This window comes from Carex rostrata, chromosome 8 (assembly GCF_964058835.1).
Source record: "Carex rostrata chromosome 8, lpCarRost1.2, whole genome shotgun sequence".
Taxonomy (NCBI): domain Eukaryota; kingdom Viridiplantae; phylum Streptophyta; class Magnoliopsida; order Poales; family Cyperaceae; genus Carex; species Carex rostrata.
In genome coordinates this window covers 838759-859616 of record NC_135925.1, presented here as the reverse complement: position 1 = coordinate 859616, position 20858 = coordinate 838759, and the positions used below count along the sequence as shown (strand labels likewise).

General features: G+C 34.6%; 3 protein-coding genes across 3 annotated transcripts; 1 reads left to right on the top strand and 2 right to left on the bottom strand.

Moving 5' to 3' along the window:
- Positions 1-7424: 7424 nt before the first annotated feature.
- Positions 7425-11510, top strand: LOC144558154 (uncharacterized). The gene is made up of 8 exons (XM_078306902.1): positions 7425-7626; positions 9962-10035; positions 10252-10333; positions 10434-10484; positions 10574-10674; positions 10756-10909; positions 11033-11182; positions 11260-11510. The coding sequence occupies exons 1-8, from the start codon at positions 7486-7488 to the stop codon at positions 11377-11379; spliced, it is 873 nt and encodes a 290-aa protein (XP_078163028.1). The 5' UTR covers positions 7425-7485; the 3' UTR covers positions 11380-11510.
- Positions 11511-12018: 508 nt separating this feature from the next.
- LOC144558155 (GDSL-like Lipase/Acylhydrolase superfamily protein) lies at positions 12019-14139 on the bottom strand. Its single transcript, XM_078306903.1, has 5 exons — positions 13808-14139; positions 13592-13722; positions 13249-13491; positions 12872-13130; positions 12019-12401 (listed from the first exon to the last, which is right to left on the bottom strand). Exons 1-5 carry the CDS (start codon positions 14052-14054, stop codon positions 12175-12177), a joined length of 1107 nt encoding a protein of 368 aa, XP_078163029.1. The 5' UTR covers positions 14055-14139; the 3' UTR covers positions 12019-12174.
- A 132-nt stretch (positions 14140-14271) lies between these two features.
- On the bottom strand, positions 14272-18579 carry LOC144558153 (rho GTPase-activating protein 5-like). The gene is made up of 5 exons (XM_078306901.1): positions 17940-18579; positions 17224-17344; positions 17011-17130; positions 16090-16320; positions 14272-15058 (listed from the first exon to the last, which is right to left on the bottom strand). The coding sequence occupies exons 1-5, from the start codon at positions 18371-18373 to the stop codon at positions 14585-14587; spliced, it is 1380 nt and encodes a 459-aa protein (XP_078163027.1). The 5' UTR covers positions 18374-18579; the 3' UTR covers positions 14272-14584.
- Positions 18580-20858: the final 2279 nt, after the last annotated feature.

Below are 20858 nucleotides of genomic sequence, written 5' to 3'. Positions count from 1 at the left end.
ACTTCCTGAAATCTCGGTACGGGTTGTACGATTCCATCGCCATTGTCGTATTCTCGGCTGAGAAGGATAACTTGGTTTTATGGCCGATTAAGGCGAGTTTTCTGAGAGATTTTCTCTCAGATTTGGATTCCTCCATTATGTCTTTGGTGTTGTGTGGTGAGAAGAAAAATCTCTCTGAGGCTATGGGATTCGATTCGCTTTTGGTTGAAGAAGTGGAAGAAGAGGAAGTAGTGCCAGAGTTGTATTGAAGTATTTCTCTGAAAGATAGAGTTCTTTCTTCTTGTAAACAGATGGGACTAATGGGGTTCAGATTTGTAATGGATTCTTGAACAGATTTCATGGATGACTTGAGCTTCTCCATTATTCTCAGCTATTGTTCTTTGCCAAGAATTAGAGGAAGAGAGAGAGAGAGAGAGAAATAGTTGGTATTTTCGGGTAGAGGTTCTAATCCTTATATAGAATCTGGTAAAATATTTGTGACAGCATAGTGACAAAATTCCATGCTTTTAAGGCTTTGAAACTACTTTATGAGCTTATCAGTTTAAAGCTCCTGTATGTACTGTGTTTTTTATGAGCTTATCAGTTTAAAGCTCCTGTAAGTACTGTGAGGTCGTGACAATTACTCAATTATATTAGCTAGGACTTAAAAGCAGCACCTGATCCAGGAGACCAGGACATTTTTTTTTCCCTTAACTAGCTATCTAGCTAGTCATGCAGGTGCTCTTCTTTGACCTAACTTACTAAATACCATTACCGTGACAAATTTTCTCTAAGCATTAATTAATTTGTATGTCTTTTCTTTGAGCAACTTTATATCAAATATATGTTGGGATAAACTCAGCAATACTGCACTGCTTTGTGCCAGTATGCAAATGATTGAAGAGAGAATAATATTTTTCTGAATAGAAACAACGCTTTATTTCCTTTCTCTCTTACTCAATTACATAAAGTTCTACAATATTTATGACAGTACAATGTTTCTAAAATAGACACCCACAACTCCCTAAATTAAGCACCCACTACACAACAGGCTAAAAATAACTAACCACTATGCCTACTATCCTAAAATAACTATGCTTAAAATAACCAATGCCCAAAATAACAATTGCAGTTTTCATACATCTAAAAACTGCTTCTAACTAAACTAAACCTATGCAGAGATTATCTAAAAATAATTTTGAATTAATTTTCAACACTCCCCCTTAATTCAAAATTGATTATGCCAAAACCTACTTTGAATTCTTCAAACATTCCTCTTGCCAATGCCTTTATCAAAATTTCAACCTTCTGTTCTTCTGATCTCCATTGTTCTTGCTGCTATTATTTCTTCTTGCATTGCTTGATGCTAGTTTTTCATTTTCTGCCATTTCTTCAAAGATTGTGGATCTTTGCCTTCCACATGCTGTATACGCCATGAAAAGCATGGGTTGCTCTTTCTTTTCTTCTTGACAGCATGCTTGCTGTTCTTCCCTTTGTTTTCTGAAACAATCGGCTTGCACACAGCCGTATCTTTTGCAGTGGAAGCTCTGGACATCTTCTATGTCGTGCTGAAACAAGAACTCGCCAAATCTACAATGGCCACGTCCACCTCTGCATTGAGAGGACTCCCCCTTTCTGTAGAACGCCTTTTCATCGTCTTTCTCCTTTGATCTGAACTTTGCTTCATGGGTCTGCAGTGATCCCATCAGTTCATCAAAGGAATAGGTTGAAAGATCCCTTGATTCTTCAATTGCTGCCACCATGTGATCAAATTTTGGTGCTACATTTCTCAGCACCTTTTCCACCATGGTTTGCTCTAAGATGTTGTCTCCATATGCTCGAATTTGGATGCCAACGATCATGACTCTTAAAAGAAAAATCTGCATTGATTCTTCTATTTCAAATGCAACAAATCTCCGTCTAGGATTTGCCGTTTGATTGCCACAACTCGAGAACTTCCTTGAAATGCTGTCTTCAAGGTTGTCAATGCTTCTTTAGCAATTGTTGCTGCTGCAATTCTTCAAGGTTGTGCACCAATTGACTCTACCATCAATTGCAAATTGACTCTGCCTTCAATTGCTTGCCCACCGAACCTTCGGCTCTGATACCATTTTGTTGGGATAAACTCAGCAATACTGCACTGCTTTGTGCCAGTATGCAAATGATTGAAGAGAGAATAATATTTTTCTAAATAGAAACAACGCTTTATTTCCTTTCTCTCTTACTCAATTACATAAAGTTCTACAATATTTATGACAGTACAATGTTTCTAAAATAGACACCCACAACTCCCTAAATTAAGCACCCACTACACAGCAGGCTAAAAATAACTAACCACTATGCCTACTATCCTAAAATAACTATGCTTAAAATAACCAATGCCCAAAATAACAATTGCAGTTTTCATACATCTAAAAACTGCTTCTAACTAAACTAAACCTATGCAGAGATTATCTAAAAATAATTTTGAATTAATTTTCAACAATATACCCACCGGCGGAGTCAGATTTTCTAACTATGGGGTTAATTATATAAATTTTCATGATGTTAATGAGAATCAATTTTACCATCACCGTAGCATTTTATCTATATTATATAGAAAAAAAATAGTAATAGAATTTCAAAAATTATAAAATTTCATCCCTAACCATATTTTAGTATATATATATCATGTTGAACGGTTCGGATCGACAATTTGAACTTTGAAAATAAAGATATAAAATATGAGATATGATAAGATATGAAAAACATAAGGCGTTGGAACCCTCCTCGAATTATATATATTAACATGTGGAGACTGATCATAGGGAATTAAGAAATAGAGACTGACATGACCAAGCACTGAATACCTATGTTGGTTGTTTAATTAATTTCTATGTTGAGATTGTCAAAAGAATATTTGATCACCTATCTTAATTAACAAAAATAAATAGATCGACTACAAGAATGAGACAGTATCCGTGAGAGTAAAAAGTGATTTTTTGCGAGAGTATATTGACAAAAAAATGTTTTTTCTATTAGCGACGGGAGTATCCGCGAGGGTATACCGAGAGTATTCCTCCCATATACTATTCCATTCTTGTATATATATGTATGTTTAAATTATGTATAATATGATATCAATATCCTATAAATATGAGCTAAATTAGAACTCATAGTACGTATATATAAAAAAAAAAATAACACTAGTTAGTATTTTTGTTGTAATAATAATAAATCAATGGTCCCGGATCTAGGTATGATCTGTTTTGGAGTTGTTGTCTTGGACCAAGTTGATGCACGTCTCACAAAGAAATTAAAATCCCTGGTCGGCTGGTCCCAATATATATATATATATATAGAGAGAGAGAGAGAGAGATGGGCTATGGTGCATTGCAATGCATGAACCCCCTTATGCATTGCACTATAATCACGGATTTAAAGTCCAAACGACAAATCAATGGTCCCGGATCTAGGTATGATTTGTTTTGGAGTTGTTGTCTTGGACCAAGTTGATGCACGTCTCACAAAGAAATTAAAATCCCTGGTCGGCTGGTCCCAATATATATAGAGAGAGAGAGAGAGAGAGATGGGCTATGGTGCATTGCAATGCATGAACCCCCTTATGCATTGCACTATAATCACGGATTTAAAGTCCAAACGACCGATCCGAACCGTTAGATGTTTAATCCATATAGAAATGTGCTTGTAGACCAAATTTTACATTTTTTGGAATTGTTTTACTATTTATTAAGCATTTTTGAAAATTGCTGTTTTGCTGTGAACAGTAAAAACAGTAAAATTTTCTGGACCATCAGATCAGCGACTTTCAAAATTGCTTAATAAATAGTAAAATAATTCCAAAAAATGTAAAATTTGGTCCCCAAGCACATATTAATATGAAGAACAAGATGAACGGTTCGGATTGGTCGTTTGGACTTTAAATACATGATTTAGAGTGCAATGCATAAAAGGGTTCATGCATTGCAATGCACCATAGCTCATCTCTCTCTCTCTCTATATATATATATATATATATATATATATATATATATCCACACAGCCACATGGACTGATGGACACATGCAGCACATACTACAAAAAAACGAATATACGTACTTATAATTCACAAGTACACAATAAAAAAGTAATTAATAGTTAAAAAGCCCCTCATATATGGTTTTCAATTAGTATATTCAGTTGAATTGCTGTTGCTGCGTCGAGCCGTCGATCTCTAAATTAATTAGGAGTACAAAATTTTATTTCTGATAAAAGTTGGAACTTGGAAGTGAGTATTTTTTTAGATAAAAAATTCGTGTGTAGCTCAACTATTTTTTTTAAAATAAACACGAAGGATAAATTCTCTATCTTTAAATATTTATAAAAGACATTTTATATAAATTTCGAACATGTAATTAACCTCTCATAAAAACGGCAATGCCTTAAATCACCAGAATAAATGTTGGTTCACAGGAGGTGTGTGTATATATATATATATTACCTAGCTACAATTGCATAATGTATAGTATTTTTCCTATGGCACTTTTTTAATAAAAATTTTGGATTAAATTTACTTATATATAGAGAGAGATTGGCTAATATTAAAACATTTGTTCTTAAGCCGTGGAACAAATGGTCCGATTTTTACATTTTGAAGACAATTGTTTTAAATAAGATATACAGTAAAATCAAATTAACTCCAATGTATATTTTCGACTGTTTCCACTCTATCTAACGAAAAATCTCCATGTCAGATGCATTCATTAAAGGGAAGGAACGGAAACGAAGGGGAAGATAAGAAGATAGCCGGCTGCTCATGTCACGACCCCGCTCCAGAGGAAGGTAATCGGAGAGGGAGGGAGAGGAACGCGCTACTGTAGCGAGAGTAAACCGCTGTGCAAAGCTCCAAAATTCGTAACTCCCGATTTGAGGTGTATAATTTATTGTAGCGAGAAGAATGGCACTGGAGCTCTTCCTTTCTCTTCCTCTGAGCTCAACGTTTGTGGAGCAGAGCTTTAGATGCTTGCTGAAAAATAGCACTAAATAAACGTTAGTTATTTTGAAAATTATTCCATATTAATTTAAATGAATGACTATACTATATATTCGAAATATCTTTTACTATATATATCAATCACAAATTAAATAATGACACTTCGTTCTCAATTAATTCAAAATCTCAGCCAAAAGATTCTACTGCGAACCGGATTATGCAAAGAAAAGACGGGAAATTAAAATTCGGATCCCAACCATGCATTAAACTTCATCAAATTAAAATTGGTGCATGAACAAACTTTGAATGGTTGAGATGTGAATAACAGGAGTCTGTTATTTAATTTTAATAACAGCTAGCAGATCGATGTATATATTTCCGGGAAAGATTATATATATATATATATATACGATTAATGCAGCCTTTATTCCTTTTGTGGACCCCATGCATGCACGCCAACGTGTGTTACAGACTTACAGAGTTACAGGGCACCTGCATGCATGCAGTTACTGTAAGACTAGGCCCCCGTAATCTACCCAAGATATTCGGATGGATTACAAGTTACAATTGATATTTACGCTAAGTGTGTGTAATTAAGACTATAATTAATTAAGATGATGATTATTATTTATGATAATAACACAATAAATGTTTGGTAATAAATTTGATGATGAGGAGTTAATAATTAATATATATAATAGTGGAACATTATCCACACATCTAGCTAGCACTCCATTCTTTAAAATAATTTAGCTTATTCAATCGCTATTCTGATTCTCTAATATTCATTTGGCAATCATTTTCGGTCAATATACGACAAATCAATTAAGCATCAAATTACTTAAAGACTAATTGATAAAATACTAGTAATTTATATAACCATACACGTTTTATGAGGAATTATTTAAGAGATATATTATATATACCGACAAGAAATAATTAAAGTTATATGTAGTGTTGTGATATACAATTATAAATAAATAAAGTTACAATAAATATATTGTACATAATTTAGATATGTAGTGTATAAATTTTTTAATTAAATTGTTTAAACTAATAACTCGTTCATCGATCGACTTAAAACATTCATGCTCTAGTTTATCGACTATATATATACACACACACAGCCTCTCTTTATTGTATTAAACATTTTTACACCTCTATTGTTTATTTTGACAATCGTTAATTTTGTTGTGATAGACAATTATTAATGGCAAAACAATAGAAAAAAATGTTGTTAATTCTCTATTACGACAAATTATATGTCACTGATGAATTCAATTTCTTCATTTACTAGCTTATAAGTTTCAAAAATTATAAGAGGTTATAATTCATAAGAACCTATTAAATTTGAAGTTTCATAAGAGTCTAACATACTGATATTGTGGGTTAAAACCAGATTGCCAATGACGAAGACACACAGGAGGCAGTGGGATGTCATTTGGGCAGCAGGTGCATGCATGGGCACTCTGATGGGAGAGGAATAGAAGATTCTTCTTCGACAAGCAAAAAATAGTGGATCATATCATCAATGACACATCATTAGAGATTGAGAAGTGGTTAGGCAATAATTAACAGTGTTAGTGAAGATATAGGATGGACAATAAGTTTCTCCATTTGATATAAATAGTGTGGGAGAACTTGTGCTACAAAAAACTTTTGTAATTATTCTTTCTTATTAATATATCCATTGCCGCTTTGCCGACAACCATAAAATAAAAAAATAAAAAAAATAAAAATTGAAGTTTCATCCTCTTCTTCGCAAACGAAGAGAGAGAAGCATGCACAAATGGCATATCTCTTATCCACTCGATGGATCCGATCTCTCTGCAAATTTATTATCATTGCATTGGTTAATTTGTTTTCAATTGTGATAGGTCAGCAGTTGATAGAGAAAAGGAAATAAGATGGCCTTATTCGTGGAAAAAAAATGTACGAATCCCACAAAAAATGCTGAAATATTGTTGTCTATATTTGTCTGTACTATCTAATCATGCAAGGCAACACGTGAAGGCCGGAACACAAAATTTGTTTTGGTGCAAAATGATTATCGACTTATTTGTTGTGCTTGCGCTATCGATCATGCATTGTTTCAGTGATCTATTATATATGAGTAGGGTCCACTGTCCATTGGTGCTTTGTTTACACCAAGTTCCAACCAATTGAAATGTCTCTTACGTAGGATAAATCATCGATGGCATCAATCTACAGTCTTTTGTAAGATTCTCGCTATAAGGCTTACACATGCCAGGTCCGGATCCCCTAAAGTAACCCAATTTTTTTAATATGGATACGGATATGATCGGATAATATCCGTTTTCACCCCTACGGCGGAGCATACTAGCTTAGCAACTCTCTTAACTGGGCTTAATATTGGGCCCTTGGCCTTTCGCGCCATAAGGGGATAACTGAACTGGGCTTGTTTGACTATTTTAATTGGGTTTTATATCCATTTTGAAGCCCCATTTACTTAGGCCCAGATAATGTAACCGTCTTCTTCCTCGGTGACACAGGAGAGTGAAGCGAGATAACAAATGAGTTCCATGGGAGGGATGAGGTTGTTCGACGCGCACTGCCACCTCCAAGACGCTCGCATCGCCGCCGTAGCTCCCCGCCTAATCCGTACAGCCATTCACTCCGGGGTAGTGCGTTTCTCGGTCAACGGCGTGTCTGAGGTATCTTTAGCTCGGATTATTTTTTTCATCAAAATTGATCAGAAAGATTTCTTAAACTGTGAACAATATATATATAGGGCATGGCTAAATTGCTGCCGGCGGCATTTCAGCCGGAGATGCTGCCGGGGCTTTTTTTATTTTATGATGTCCAAACAACAAATATAAACCGTTAGATGTTTAATCTATATTATAATTTACTTGGAGACCAAATTTTACATTTTTTGGAATTTTTTTACTATTTATTAAACTGGTTTGAAAACCGCTTATTTCAATGCTGCAGAAATTTACTGAAATCAGCGGTTTTCAAACCAGCTTAATAAATAGTAAAAAAAATCCAAAAAATGTAAAATTTGGTCTCCAAGTAGATTATAATATAGATTAAACATCTAACTGTTTGGATTTATTGTTTGAACATCACAATTTACGATATTGCCCCAGCAGCACCTCCGCTGAACTGCTGCCGACAGCAATTTAGCCATGCCCTATATATATATATATATATATAGAGTGTGACTAATATGCTTTTGGTAGCACTTCGGCCGAAGTGCTACCAGTCCAAATTTCAAATTTCAAAATCCAAAAAGTCGATCTGAACCATTAGATGTGATCTCTATATTGAAATGTGCTTGGAGACCAAATTTTATATTTTTCTGAATTTGTTTACTATTTATTAAGCCACTTTGAAAATTGCTGATCTAACGATGCCCGCTGATTTTACTGTTTTGTTAAGCCACCGTTGGATCAGCAATTTTCAAAGTGGCTTAATAAATAGTAAAAAAATTCAGAAAAATGTAAAATTTGGTCTTCAAGAACATTTCAATATAGAGATCTAACGGTTCATATCGACTTTTTGGATTTTAAAATTTGAAATGCTACCGAAAGCATATTAGTCACACTCTATATATCTATATATATATATATATATATATATATATATATATATTTTTTTTTTTTAATAAAAGTGGGGAAACCCCACTGATTTCCATTAACTAGAAATCAAACCAACAAGAACAGGTACCAAACCTCTGGTACCAGCTCTTATTACTGTTTACAACACTTGCCTGTTTTTACAATAACAAGTTAGACCCTCCAGTGCAACATAATTCCCTAAAGCATTAAACAAAAGCATAAAGCTACAAATCCATCATACTAAACTAGGACAAAGCATAGAAGCAACAAAATAAACTAGATGACCCCTATTTGGTACACAGTACTGTCTTTCAAATCTTCAACCTATTCCTGTTCTTGCTTCATCCTCTTGCCTTCCTATTCCAGACATATGGCCGGCTGGTGTTACCACACTCACAGAGCATTCCTCTTCCAAATCCGTAGAATCACAAGGCAAGATTAATGAGAGTTTAAGATAAGAGTCATTCTTTGAATGTTGATACCAAAGTGATTCCATGGCTATAATTTGAGCCCCTAAAACTGCCTTACTTTTACCTGTACCCCCTTGGAAAATTAATCTGTTCCTTTCAAGTCACACATTCCAAATAATTACACCTCTAATCAGTTCCAATAATAGTTTATCCTGTAAAGGCACACACTTATCAATATGCCACAAATCCTGTATGGTTTGACCATCAAAAATAAAACCATTATATGATGCAATCCACTGCCAAAAGAATTAATAAAAGAACAAGTCACAAGACAAATGGCCTCCTGTTTCTGGTTCCCCACAGAAAATACAAGAATCATTTCCTTGCCATCCCCTTTTAATTAAATTATCCTTAGTGAGCACCGCACCCTGTTCCTTTTTACTAACCATAAAAGTATTTTAATCTTTAAGGGTAGTTTAGACTCCTAAATACTGTCATACTCATCAGATTTCATTCCACTAAATAAAGAATTAGAAGCCCATCTCCATCCAATCTGATCAGACTGATTTGAAAGTACTCAGAAAATTGTACCTGTAACAAGTACCATTCAATCAAATAAATACCTACTAACTGTCTCCTAAACTGTAAATTAATTCTATTATCAACAAATACCTCTGAAACACTAATATGTACTGTAAACTGTGAAGAATATTTTTGTTTGATTCTTAGACTGCTCTATAGAAGTAACATAGTTTAACTCTGATTGTGTCTTACGTTTGATTCCTATTCTAAGGGAAACAGAGAATTAACCTACTCTCATTGTTCACTATAGAATATTGGAATAATAGAGTTTTTCTTTAGGAGACAATGGAGAGAATTTGAGCTTTGACAAAGACAAGACCAATCACAAAACTGAACCAAACAGCTATTCTCTTGCCAATTTTTCTGTTGAATAAAAAATTATCTTCAAGTCTTTTTGCCTTCTAATCATTGAAATTACTCTTTGATGGTATTAGAAAGACTGGCATGTCGTGAAGCAGATGTCTGATGTGTACCCCTCTGTCATTCCTTCCTTTGGCTTGCATCCATGGCAAGTACCCCTTCCTCTTTTGTGTGGACAATGTTTAATTTAGAGATAATTGAAGAGTCGTTATTTATTATTTAATGAGACACTTAAAAAACAGAGAAGTGGAGATTGGCTTAAGGTCTATCTTTATTTTTATTATTAATTAGAGATTATATAGATATGATAAGAAATAGTATCTTTGGGTTCAGGTATGATAAGAAATAGTACCTTTGTGTTCAGGTATGTCACTGAGAGATCCCCAAATTGGTTCGATACTCTGATGGGATTCTTTGTTGACACACCTGGTGCTGCTGTTGGTGAGGTACGACCAACCCCTTATATGATCAAAGTTCAAACTTACAAAATTTGCTTTCATGAAGCGCCTTTTCACAAAACAGTTCCATGTCTTGTTACTGCTGCAGACTGGTCTTGATAAGGGTTCACATGGAAAGACCATTGATTTCACCCAACAGGTTATATTTCATTATTTCTGATTATTAAATATGTTGGGCAACAACTTAGCAATTTTGTTGTAAAGTAACATCAATTATTTCAATAATAGGTTGAAGTTTTTCGGCAACAACTTGAGCTTGCTAAGGAGTTACAGAGACCTGTTTCTGTCCATTGTGTGCGCGCATTTGGGGACCTCTTGGAAATTTTGAAGTCAGTTCTAGTTAATTAATTTTTTGTTTATTTGAGTAATATACTCTGCTTAATAATTAAAAAAAATATATTGTTTCACAGACAAACAGGGCCTTTCCCAGCAGGTGTAATTCTTCATTCATACATGGGATCTGCAGAAATGGTGCCTGAACTTTCAAATCTCGGTTCCTACTTTTCATTTTCTGGGTTTCTCACTTCCATGAAAGAACAAAAAGTGAAGAAGATGCTAAAATCTGTGAGTACCCACCCCCCCACCCGGGGCGGGTCCCTAATACCCCTGCTACCATCAAAAGTCAACAAACAAAAGAAAAAGGATAGGAAATCAAGATCATGCTGCTAAATTTATTTGTCTTTTTAGGTACCAAAAGACAGAATTCTGATAGAAACTGATGCCCCTGATGGGTTGTCAAACTTCAACAAGGAATCTTTGATACCTGTCCCCGAAGAGGACGTACCAAATGAAGGGGACAAATTGACGTCTCTAAATCACCCAGCAAACATTCACAATGTGAGACTGCATGTTTGATAATGATTTGCAATATTTTACTGATGATGAGTAACTGAGCATATGGAAATTTCTTGCAGGTGTTGGAGTTCGTGTCAATGCTACTTGAGATGCCAAAGGAGGAGGTTGCTGAGCTCAGTTATCAAAATGCAGTTCGCTTGTTCTCCTATCCTGGATCGAAAGTGAAATCAGAAGTTTGAAAATTATGAAACATTTTTTCTTATGCAGCTATGCTCAAGTGTGTTCATGTTTATAGTTTTGTACAATATCTGTATTATAGCTCCAAAACGATGGAGGTTATTGTACATTTTTTAAGATAGTTGTGCCAAATTACTGGCTTACATCTCTTTTTATTGGTTCATCACTGATTAATTCAAGGAACTGGTTCATGTTAGCAAAGCTACGGAAAATTTCTGAAATCAACTACTGACAAGGTGTTGCACATTTTTATACAGCCTGTTCAATTTTTAAAGAGCTACGCAAAAGCTGGCAGAAACCATTTTTTTTCAGTTATTGGGTAAAGGAACTGGCTACAGGCTGGCCCAGCAGAGAAGAATCCTTGAAGAGGAAATCACTGGAGTGGTCCAGTTAGTTAGTTGTTCCTGATCTGGTTTATCTGCGTCCTTGATCTGTATGGTGTCATGTGTAGTTATCTAGCGGATAGCTAATTTTTGTTCTCTAAATCATACTCTATGTAATGTATCCAAAGGAATTCGTACCAATATTTAGCCAGAAAAGTTTGTTTCTCGACGAGCCTTGATAATATATATAATTTTTATAATGAAATTCAAAAGTTAATGTTAGATTTCAGCCGTACAATTAATAAATTATACAATACATTAAATACAAAATATAGTGGACTCGACAAGAGCACATATTTTGTACACTGTTTCTCTCATTTTTCCCATCAAGATAAAGATAGATAAAGAATAAAATCATCCTTGTTTGACAAAATATTGCGTAGATTGATGGGATGAACAATTGGGGAAAGACCGTCAATCATGTTTGTACTGGTACAATTTGCGTATATTGATGGGATGAACAATTCGGGAATCACCGTCAAGAAATTTAGATGCAATGATATTATTCATTGCCTCTGTAGGATGATATGCATCCCAAAACACATACTTCGATCGATCGGCACATAATATCGAGCTTGAGTTCAAACAAAGAAATGGAGGGAAGCTTGCACCACAACAAGGTTCTTCAGCATTTACAAAACCTAAAATTATTAAATTGGATCATAAAAAACTAAAAACTAGATGTTAAAAAGAAAATTGAAAAGAAAAAAAAATGAATCCCTTGTCCCCCGTAAAAGCAGAATCCATATCCTCTGAGGTAACATAATATTTCTGTTTGGATCACGGCTGTCTGATACAAATCCGGGTCAATCCGTCTCGAGGTGGAACACACGGAACTGTTTTAATGTTTGTGTGGATTCTGATTGGACGGTCCAGTTCCAAACATAAATATTATGTTACCCTAGGTGATACGAATTCATAAAAGCAGGGGTATGTATTGAGGAAAGGAAGCTAAGCTCACTCTATGAATTAAATTTTATTTTATTTTTGTCCTTCAAAATTTTTTATTTTTTCAAAAATTACTACTATTAGACCCAATTATAAAATAAAATTACATGAGGAGAAGTACAATAAAAAAAATGAGGAAAAGGAAAGATGGACAGAAGTGTACCGTATTGGCTGTAGTTTCTGATCACTTGCATTACAATATCAAAAGAATTTGCATAAACAAAAGTAGCTTCTGGTCCCATCTCTTGATTTAGTTGGTAAATTCTCTGTCTCAATTTTGCATTGTAAGCTCGGATTAGCTTGTTGGCAGCTGATGAACACTTTCCATTTGGAATTACGTGCAGCGCACGGACATACGGAATGCATCCAATTGGACCCACATCTACTACTACAATCTTTCGTGCACCTAGCTCGTGTAACCGCTTCACAGAATACAAAAGTTTAATCAATGTTAACTACAGAAAGCATGATATATTGATATATTATTAATTGAATACAAAAGTATGAAACAATAGAAAATATAAGGAATGAAGAGAAAACCTTAAGATATGAGGTCAAGTTGGATAACATAGTCTCTTGAAGAACTGAAGGAGGAACCTTATCTCCTTGAAAGAAAGGTATAGATGGTTGGAGATAGTTCAATATGTCATTAGATCCAGCTGCTATAGAAAAAATTGCTTTTTTTAGTAATTCACTTGTAGCATTCTCTCCTATTTGATCAGACATTTTATTTCTGGTCTCCTGAAAATAGTCGATTTGTTGTCCCAGTGGCAATCTTCCAATCTTAAAAGAAAAAACACAAAAAAAAAAATTTATTGTCACTGATGGTAATGACCAACCAAGACTAAATGTAAGATTAAAATAATGAAAGTTGGTTGCTTACATAAACGGTGCCAGTATTTTCTAAGATGCCAGAAGAGCCAGAAGCATAGTTGATACCAGACTCCATCATGCTGAGGCTTGAATTAGGGGCTAAATATGGAGGAGGAAATGCCTTTTGGCCTAAATTTTGTCCTGATAACTTAAACCAAACGTGCACTGATTAGTTATACTAAATTGGCAATATATAGTAGTTGGTGAATCTCCCAATTTACTGTACCTATTATATCAGAGATGGTTCTTCCATTGGTGAATCTCCCGGTTGGTCGACCTCCAGATGGCAAGAAATCAATACCATACGGCGGTACATTGGCCTTCGAGATGGTAAATAGATAGTCGTTGTTACCAGCATCCACAAGGGAATCACCGAATACAAATGAGATGTAAGATTGTGAAGAAGATACTTTAATAGACAACACCAAAAGCACCAGGAACACAGAATGGAAATTTGGTTTCAACATAGCCATGTCTCTATATGCTAGCTCGGTAAAGCAGGACCCTTGTTTATAACTTTGGAATTTCTTTTTTTATTTTCATTTTATTTGGTAGAATAGTGACGATTCATGTAACAAGCATGACCTGTGAAGGTAGTTATGTCTCCTCTGCTGAGGTCAATACCTTTTGAGCAGTTCCAAGTTCAGACAAGCACATGCAAAAAAAATATAACAAAATTACAACCTAAACTTCATCAATCATAATAGACGCTTCACTAAAAACAATCAAGATATACATTAATTAGGACTAACTGTAGTTGAAATGTCTCCCCTAGTTTGTCATAATAGCCCCAGGCACCAGCCCATACAACAATCAAAGGCTTCACACACTAACAAATAACCACACCAATTACCACTCACAGATGACATTCTAAAATCAGAGCTAACATGCCTATACACTAGAGAACATATCTGGGACTGTCAAAAAGTCCCATCACTATTGACAATTCTAATACACCAGGAATTAATTTAAATTAAATTAACTGAATCAAGCTTCCAAAATCTTAAACCCAAGCTTGTCTTCCTTCACTCGAATCAACCCCACCAATTTCCCCAGCATTTTTCATAGATCGGTTTAGCTGAAAAACTGGGTGTCGGCACAGCTTACTGACTCCTTTTCTGAAACTAAATCGATCCATTAGTCCATCTTCTGTTGTACTGTTAGCTAATACATTCTCAGATGCTATACACTCACGGTTGCCATTGAACTCGCAGTTTGATATGGGACCCGCAGATAAGATTAGCTGGTCAAATGCAGCTTGGTCAATGAGTGGGAAATCAGGATTTTTTTCTATGTATATAGGTTTTGAAGTGTTGGTGTTAGGTTCATCTCTGTCGCTAGGGGACTCTGAACATGATTGGTGGACCCCACTTGCAGAGATAGCTTCCTCTCTTTCTCGAATGGTTTTCAGAATTAGTGTTCTGAGGAAATTCATGACTTGGACTGCATGAATTAATGCGGTTAAGGGATCGGCCATCTGAAAAAGAAAAAGAAAAAAGCGATTTAGCATCTTCTTATTTCAAAATTTCAATACAAGACCCAATCATATAAGAGAAACATAGAGAAGCTCGTCCCTTTTTACTTTTAGCTAAAAAGATCCTTGAAAATTCATTTTTTTTCCTACAAGGCCCTTGAGAAATGCATTTTGTCTAAAGCCCCTAGGAAACTCAAAATTGATCCCGAATATTAGTCGATCTCTAACAAGGTTATCCGTACAAATGAAGAAATCATCATAACAAAAAACAGAATTAAAAAAATAATAGCATAACATTAATGTAAATTACATTTACTAATTTTAAAATAACAAATTAAGAAAATCAATAAGATGACTAGACCAAGTTTTATGTGTACAAGAACTATTCTGTCTATTTTTAACATGTATAAATCATGAGAGTAAAAAAGAAGCAGTTAGGTGCTAAAGACCTGACTTGCAGCAAGAATTAGGTGCCAACTCTTAATTCTTAATAAAAACAGCAAACCATTTGCTAAAAAAAAATGAGATGAGAGAGTAGCTTATGCAATTTCCTTACAAATGAGGAGGTTCTTTTGCATATTGTTCTAACAAGAGAATGAAGAAATAGTAAAATGAGTGAGGCTATGGTACTTTGCAAAGCGCAGATCGGCTCGTACTAGTAAAATGAGTGAGGCTATGGTACTTTGTTCAACATGATCTCTATATGAAAATGTAGTTGGAGACCGGATTGTACTTTTTTAAGATTTTACTATTTTTTAGATAGGATGAAAATCACTACTTTTGAATGGTCCATAATTTTTAAATTAGGTGACCTTCTACTTATTTTAAAAAATAGTAAAAAAATCTAGAAAATGTAAAATTTGATCTCCAAGTACATTTTTATATGAAGATCATGTTGAATGGTTCGGATCGACTGTTTGGACCTTGCAAATAAATATATGGATCCATAGTACAGATTGATGTGCGCTTTGCAAAGTACCATAGCCTCATAGTAGTGTAAATAATAATTCGAGCATCCTATAACTGTTTCTAACCTGGGTCATGTTGGGTGCAAAAACCATGGCAATGTTTCTGGCATTCATTTTGTTGTAGTGCTCACTTTCTACTACATCTGCCATGAGGTTTATGGCCCAATCAAGTAGGGCTAATTGTGTGGCGGGTAGTGTTCTCGCCAGCTGTGAGCATTCTTCTTCTGTGTTACAGTGCATCACCTGTTCTGGTGTCAACGAGTCCAGTACGCCTGACGGGAGTTCCCTAAACCATGCCTAATGAGAAGAAAAAAAAAGGCTACATGAGTTATTTCCATAGTAGTAAATTATATATAGTAAAAAGCAATTGTACAATCCCACTTTTTATTTTCATGATATTTGTCATAGGGTTTCATAGGTGTTTTCCTGTACAGTTTGTATTCTGGATTGGATTCACAAATAATGACAAAATCTGCACATATAAAACATATCATTTCCTAAATTTGAAAATTGTCATATTGTTGTATCTGTACTAGTTTAGATAAGATAACTTGTATCAATATCTGTGCAATAGAGCTTCCAAGCCATCATTATATCTTTTCAATCTTATCTCTATGTAAGCATTACTGTCCCTGCCAGCTCATGCAGTTGCAGTAAAGGAACTATTTGTTGTATTAAGCACCTTCTAAAAAAAATTCAAAGAAACAACAGATAAATTGCAAAAGAGCCCATAGTCCAATTCTCTTTTTTCAAGAAATTAATCACCCCCATTCCAATTACACAAGCAGGGCCTTTTAGTAATTTTATCGCTCTGTCATAATCGAACAGTCATCTTTGGCAGTTTCTTCATAAAAACATTACAAGCACAAATTACAGTAACACCGATGTTCCAGTATAGTAACTATATCAGTACCGGCAAAGGATATACATGCAAACTTTCTATACCACAGCTGTAATAATTGTACAGTTATGTAAGTATGAGTTTACCTTTATCAAACCGGCTAAGCAATGTAAATCAACCCCTTCAGGCACAACACCTCGGTTTAAGCTCTCCCTGACATATACCTCCTGGCTATTATCAGCATTTATCCTGAATATTCCCTCTGCCTGAAAACACATGAAAATAATATTGTCAACAAACTCTAAAATTAAATGGATTTTAGATACAATAAGATCAAATTATAGTACTAAATATGCTACCTGAAGACCACCATGTTGGTACAGGTGCCTTTGCATGGAGAGCAAAATTGTAGGTATGCTGTTGCCTCTTTTGTCGAAGGAGCATTGCATTGAATTTGGAGAAACCCCAAATACACTTACACTGAAGAAAATAAAAATTTTAATTAATAAATCCTAGCAAGGTACAAATGAGAGTATTAATCAATTGGGAAGTTGGTAAAGGACGAGGTAAGCCCAGATAAAACACGATTCGTACTGGTAAGGTACAAATGGAAGCTATGAAACAAAAATTCCTAGATAATAAATAAAGTTTGACTAGGAAGAGTTCCAAACCTAGGCAGCAAATTATCCAGAATAGTATAAAATAATAATAATAATAATAATAATATGTTTAGCCTCTCAAACTATCCTGAATATTGATTAATTTGAAATCAATTGCATACATTAATTAGATTCCTTTTCAAAAAGAACTCATTGAACAGTAGACATCAACCAGAAATGTTTACTCAATTTTAATTATTATATCTAACTGCTACCCTAATTATTCTATTAGCCTATGATCAAGCGTAATTATGGTAAAACACCTGTTGGATTTTTGCAATTAGAAGTTAACAGCTCCGAGAAAATTCCCAACTACCATCAAGTACAGATCTTTAGTACAACAGAAGCTAAAAAGAGAAAGTAAAATGGAAACACTATTTTCAATAACAAAATTTAAAACAAATCAAGACATGTACCTAGCACTTGGGACCTGCTGGGGCACCTCTGGCTCTAACTCCACTGGCAAGCCGAGAAATCCATCGAACCGATCAAAGGTCACATGTGCCACGTGTTGCACATCTGTGGGCCATCCAATATCCATAGGAGCTCTGGGCAAGCAGCCTCTCCCCTCCTCCTCCAGTTCAGAGCGAACACTGCACATCACCAGTGATTTCCTCAGTGCTGCCACAACCATTTCAAGAACAGAGAACTGGTTGTTTCCTTCTTTCTCTTCTTCTCTCACCCCTAACGAAGGATATATCAATGGAGAAGAAATTGGCACCTCTTCTTCCTCGTATTCTTCTTCTTCTTCTTCTTCCTCCTCCAATTCTTCTTCGTCTTGGTAATCTTCCTCTTCTTCAGAGCTCTCATGCGAGGAGTGGAAGCCAAAGCGGATCTGGAAAGGAGCCATGAGATTAGCTGGCTAGGTTTGGAGAAAAGAGAGAGGTGGAATAGAGTAATGAAGTGGGTTTTTGAGAGAGAGAGGAGAGGTGGTGGAGGTGGAGGTGGAGGTGGTGGTGGTGGAAGGAAAGTGGGGAAGGAGAAATAAGATATATGTAAATAAAATGTAATACTTATGTAGCTGTCTTTCGGCTTTACTTTTGAGTATATTGATTGTTGTCCCCCATGGGCCATGGCCATGGACTGATGGACCCCATCTGCTTTGCGCTTAATTAATGTAAATTTTCTTTTGTAATAAAAGTAGTTTGGCCACTTGTTCTACTTCTAAGAAAAGGAATACATATATGCACAATTTTTCACTGGACCTGTCAGAGTTGTATCAAAATTTATACAGATAATTTAGATTTATGGAATTATTTATATTTATTAAGTTTAAATATATTCGCATAAATCTCAATGCATATCGGATAGTTATGAATTTGGATGAGATTTTGTTCAAAGCTCTTTGGACAAATTCAATTTTCTTTTAAAACTGGTGAAAAAGAATAGAACTTATTGAATTAATAGAATAGTGAGCTAACTCACAAAAGACAAACAAAGAATAGTTTATAGTTCTTGATTCAAGTGGGGTTAACTCAAAAGAATAATGTTATTTTTTATTAGCTCTATTCTTGCTCCAACCAAATGAACTAGAAAAAGTCGGTTACTCGTGTGCCCGGCCGGCTCTGAATAGTGTATTGCAAACGGGCCGGACGGTCCAGGCTGGGTAAAATCTGCGGCGGGCAACGGGCGGGCACGGGCAACACGGGTCACGGGGGACACGGGTAGGGTAGCACGGGTTTTTTTTTTTTAAAAACCCTACCCGATCCAACTCAACCCCCCGGGTAGCACGGGTAGGCGGGTTGTACGGCCCGGGTCCAGGGGTTGCAAGGTCCAGTCCAGTTTTTTTTTTTTTGCTGTTTTTTTCTTTTTTCTTTTTAAACCAATAAAATATAAATCAAAATTCATTTGACGTGATTGCATATTTGAACTCAATAATTTTTGTTATAATAAAATATAAATCAAAATTAGCAATTATTTTAAAACAATGTTGTTTAAATCAATTACTTATACATAACACCTAATAGATGTACAGAAACACATATGAAAAAATAGTTTTATTTTTTTTACATCTTATATAGTCAAATAATACTTATACATATTATTTTTATAGACTTTCATTATTATATGCCCCTTCAAATTTATAAAACATTTTCGGACCGTTCATTTTCATACGGGAAATCAATGGTCGATCTGCAATAAAATCTTTCCAAATATGTTTTAAAATGATCAAGGAAGAACATTGAACGTAACCAACATAAAAGTTCGAAAGTTTTATGTTGTATGGGCTTCGATCCAACACGAAGTGTTTATGACCATACGATACTTTAATTTTCAATAAACTAGATGGATGGGTAAATAAAAACAAAATTTGATCAAACTTGGATACAAGATAGTAAATGTAGTGCTTTTTAATTTAAACGGTTTCAATCGACCAACAGATGATATATTCCCGTGCTTCTTCATCAACTCATCAAACAAGAGTTGTAGTTTGATCCCTGTATTCTCGTGCTTCTACATGCTAGTGTAATCACTTTTGTAGTTTGATCCCTGTATCAGTCCAGACTTGCTGATTTACTAGCAGAGGTCAAATTTGATATACATATACATATATATACATATATATACATATATGTTAGATATGTGTTCTAAAAGTTATCTTATGTTGATCACTTTTACATGTTATGTTTATGAATTGGATGCTACATGCATTTTATTCCATGAAATTTATGTTTATCTATAGAAGTGTTCAAGAAGATGCTCTTAGTCTTGAATCATAAAACTCTATATGATGACAAACATAAATATCTAAAATGTTCACAAACTTGGTTATTAGCATGGAACACTAATATACCATGATAAGTTTGTCATGTTGATTAAAGTACATTGTAGTTCTATAAATGTTGATAAAGGCTTATTGTTTAATAACATGAGTATATGAAAGGTTTCATATATTGAATAGACCTAACGAATAAAAATATTATATGGGCTATGTTAGTGTCATTAATATTTTCATTGTGTCACAAAATTTTAAGATATGAGATGTATTGTTTTTTCACATGAGAAATATATAATGTAATTAGTATTAAAAGCTGCTTATTATAAGTGGTGATAAAAATATTTGTTCCTTGTATATAACTTGTGCGGGAGAAAGTTATATGTCAATAGTATCATTGCCCCTTATTTATAATAAGTGATGATATTTTATGGGCCCCTTGGTAAAGTATAATTATAATGCATGCAATATAACTGAAGTGCAGTTATATATTTATAATTTACTTAAGAGACCACAAAACGAATATAATACAAAGATGACACAGTCCGACTTTGTATATTATTCATAATATCATGTGGCAAGGAATGGACACAAGTAATGTCATTCGTAACGTTACTTT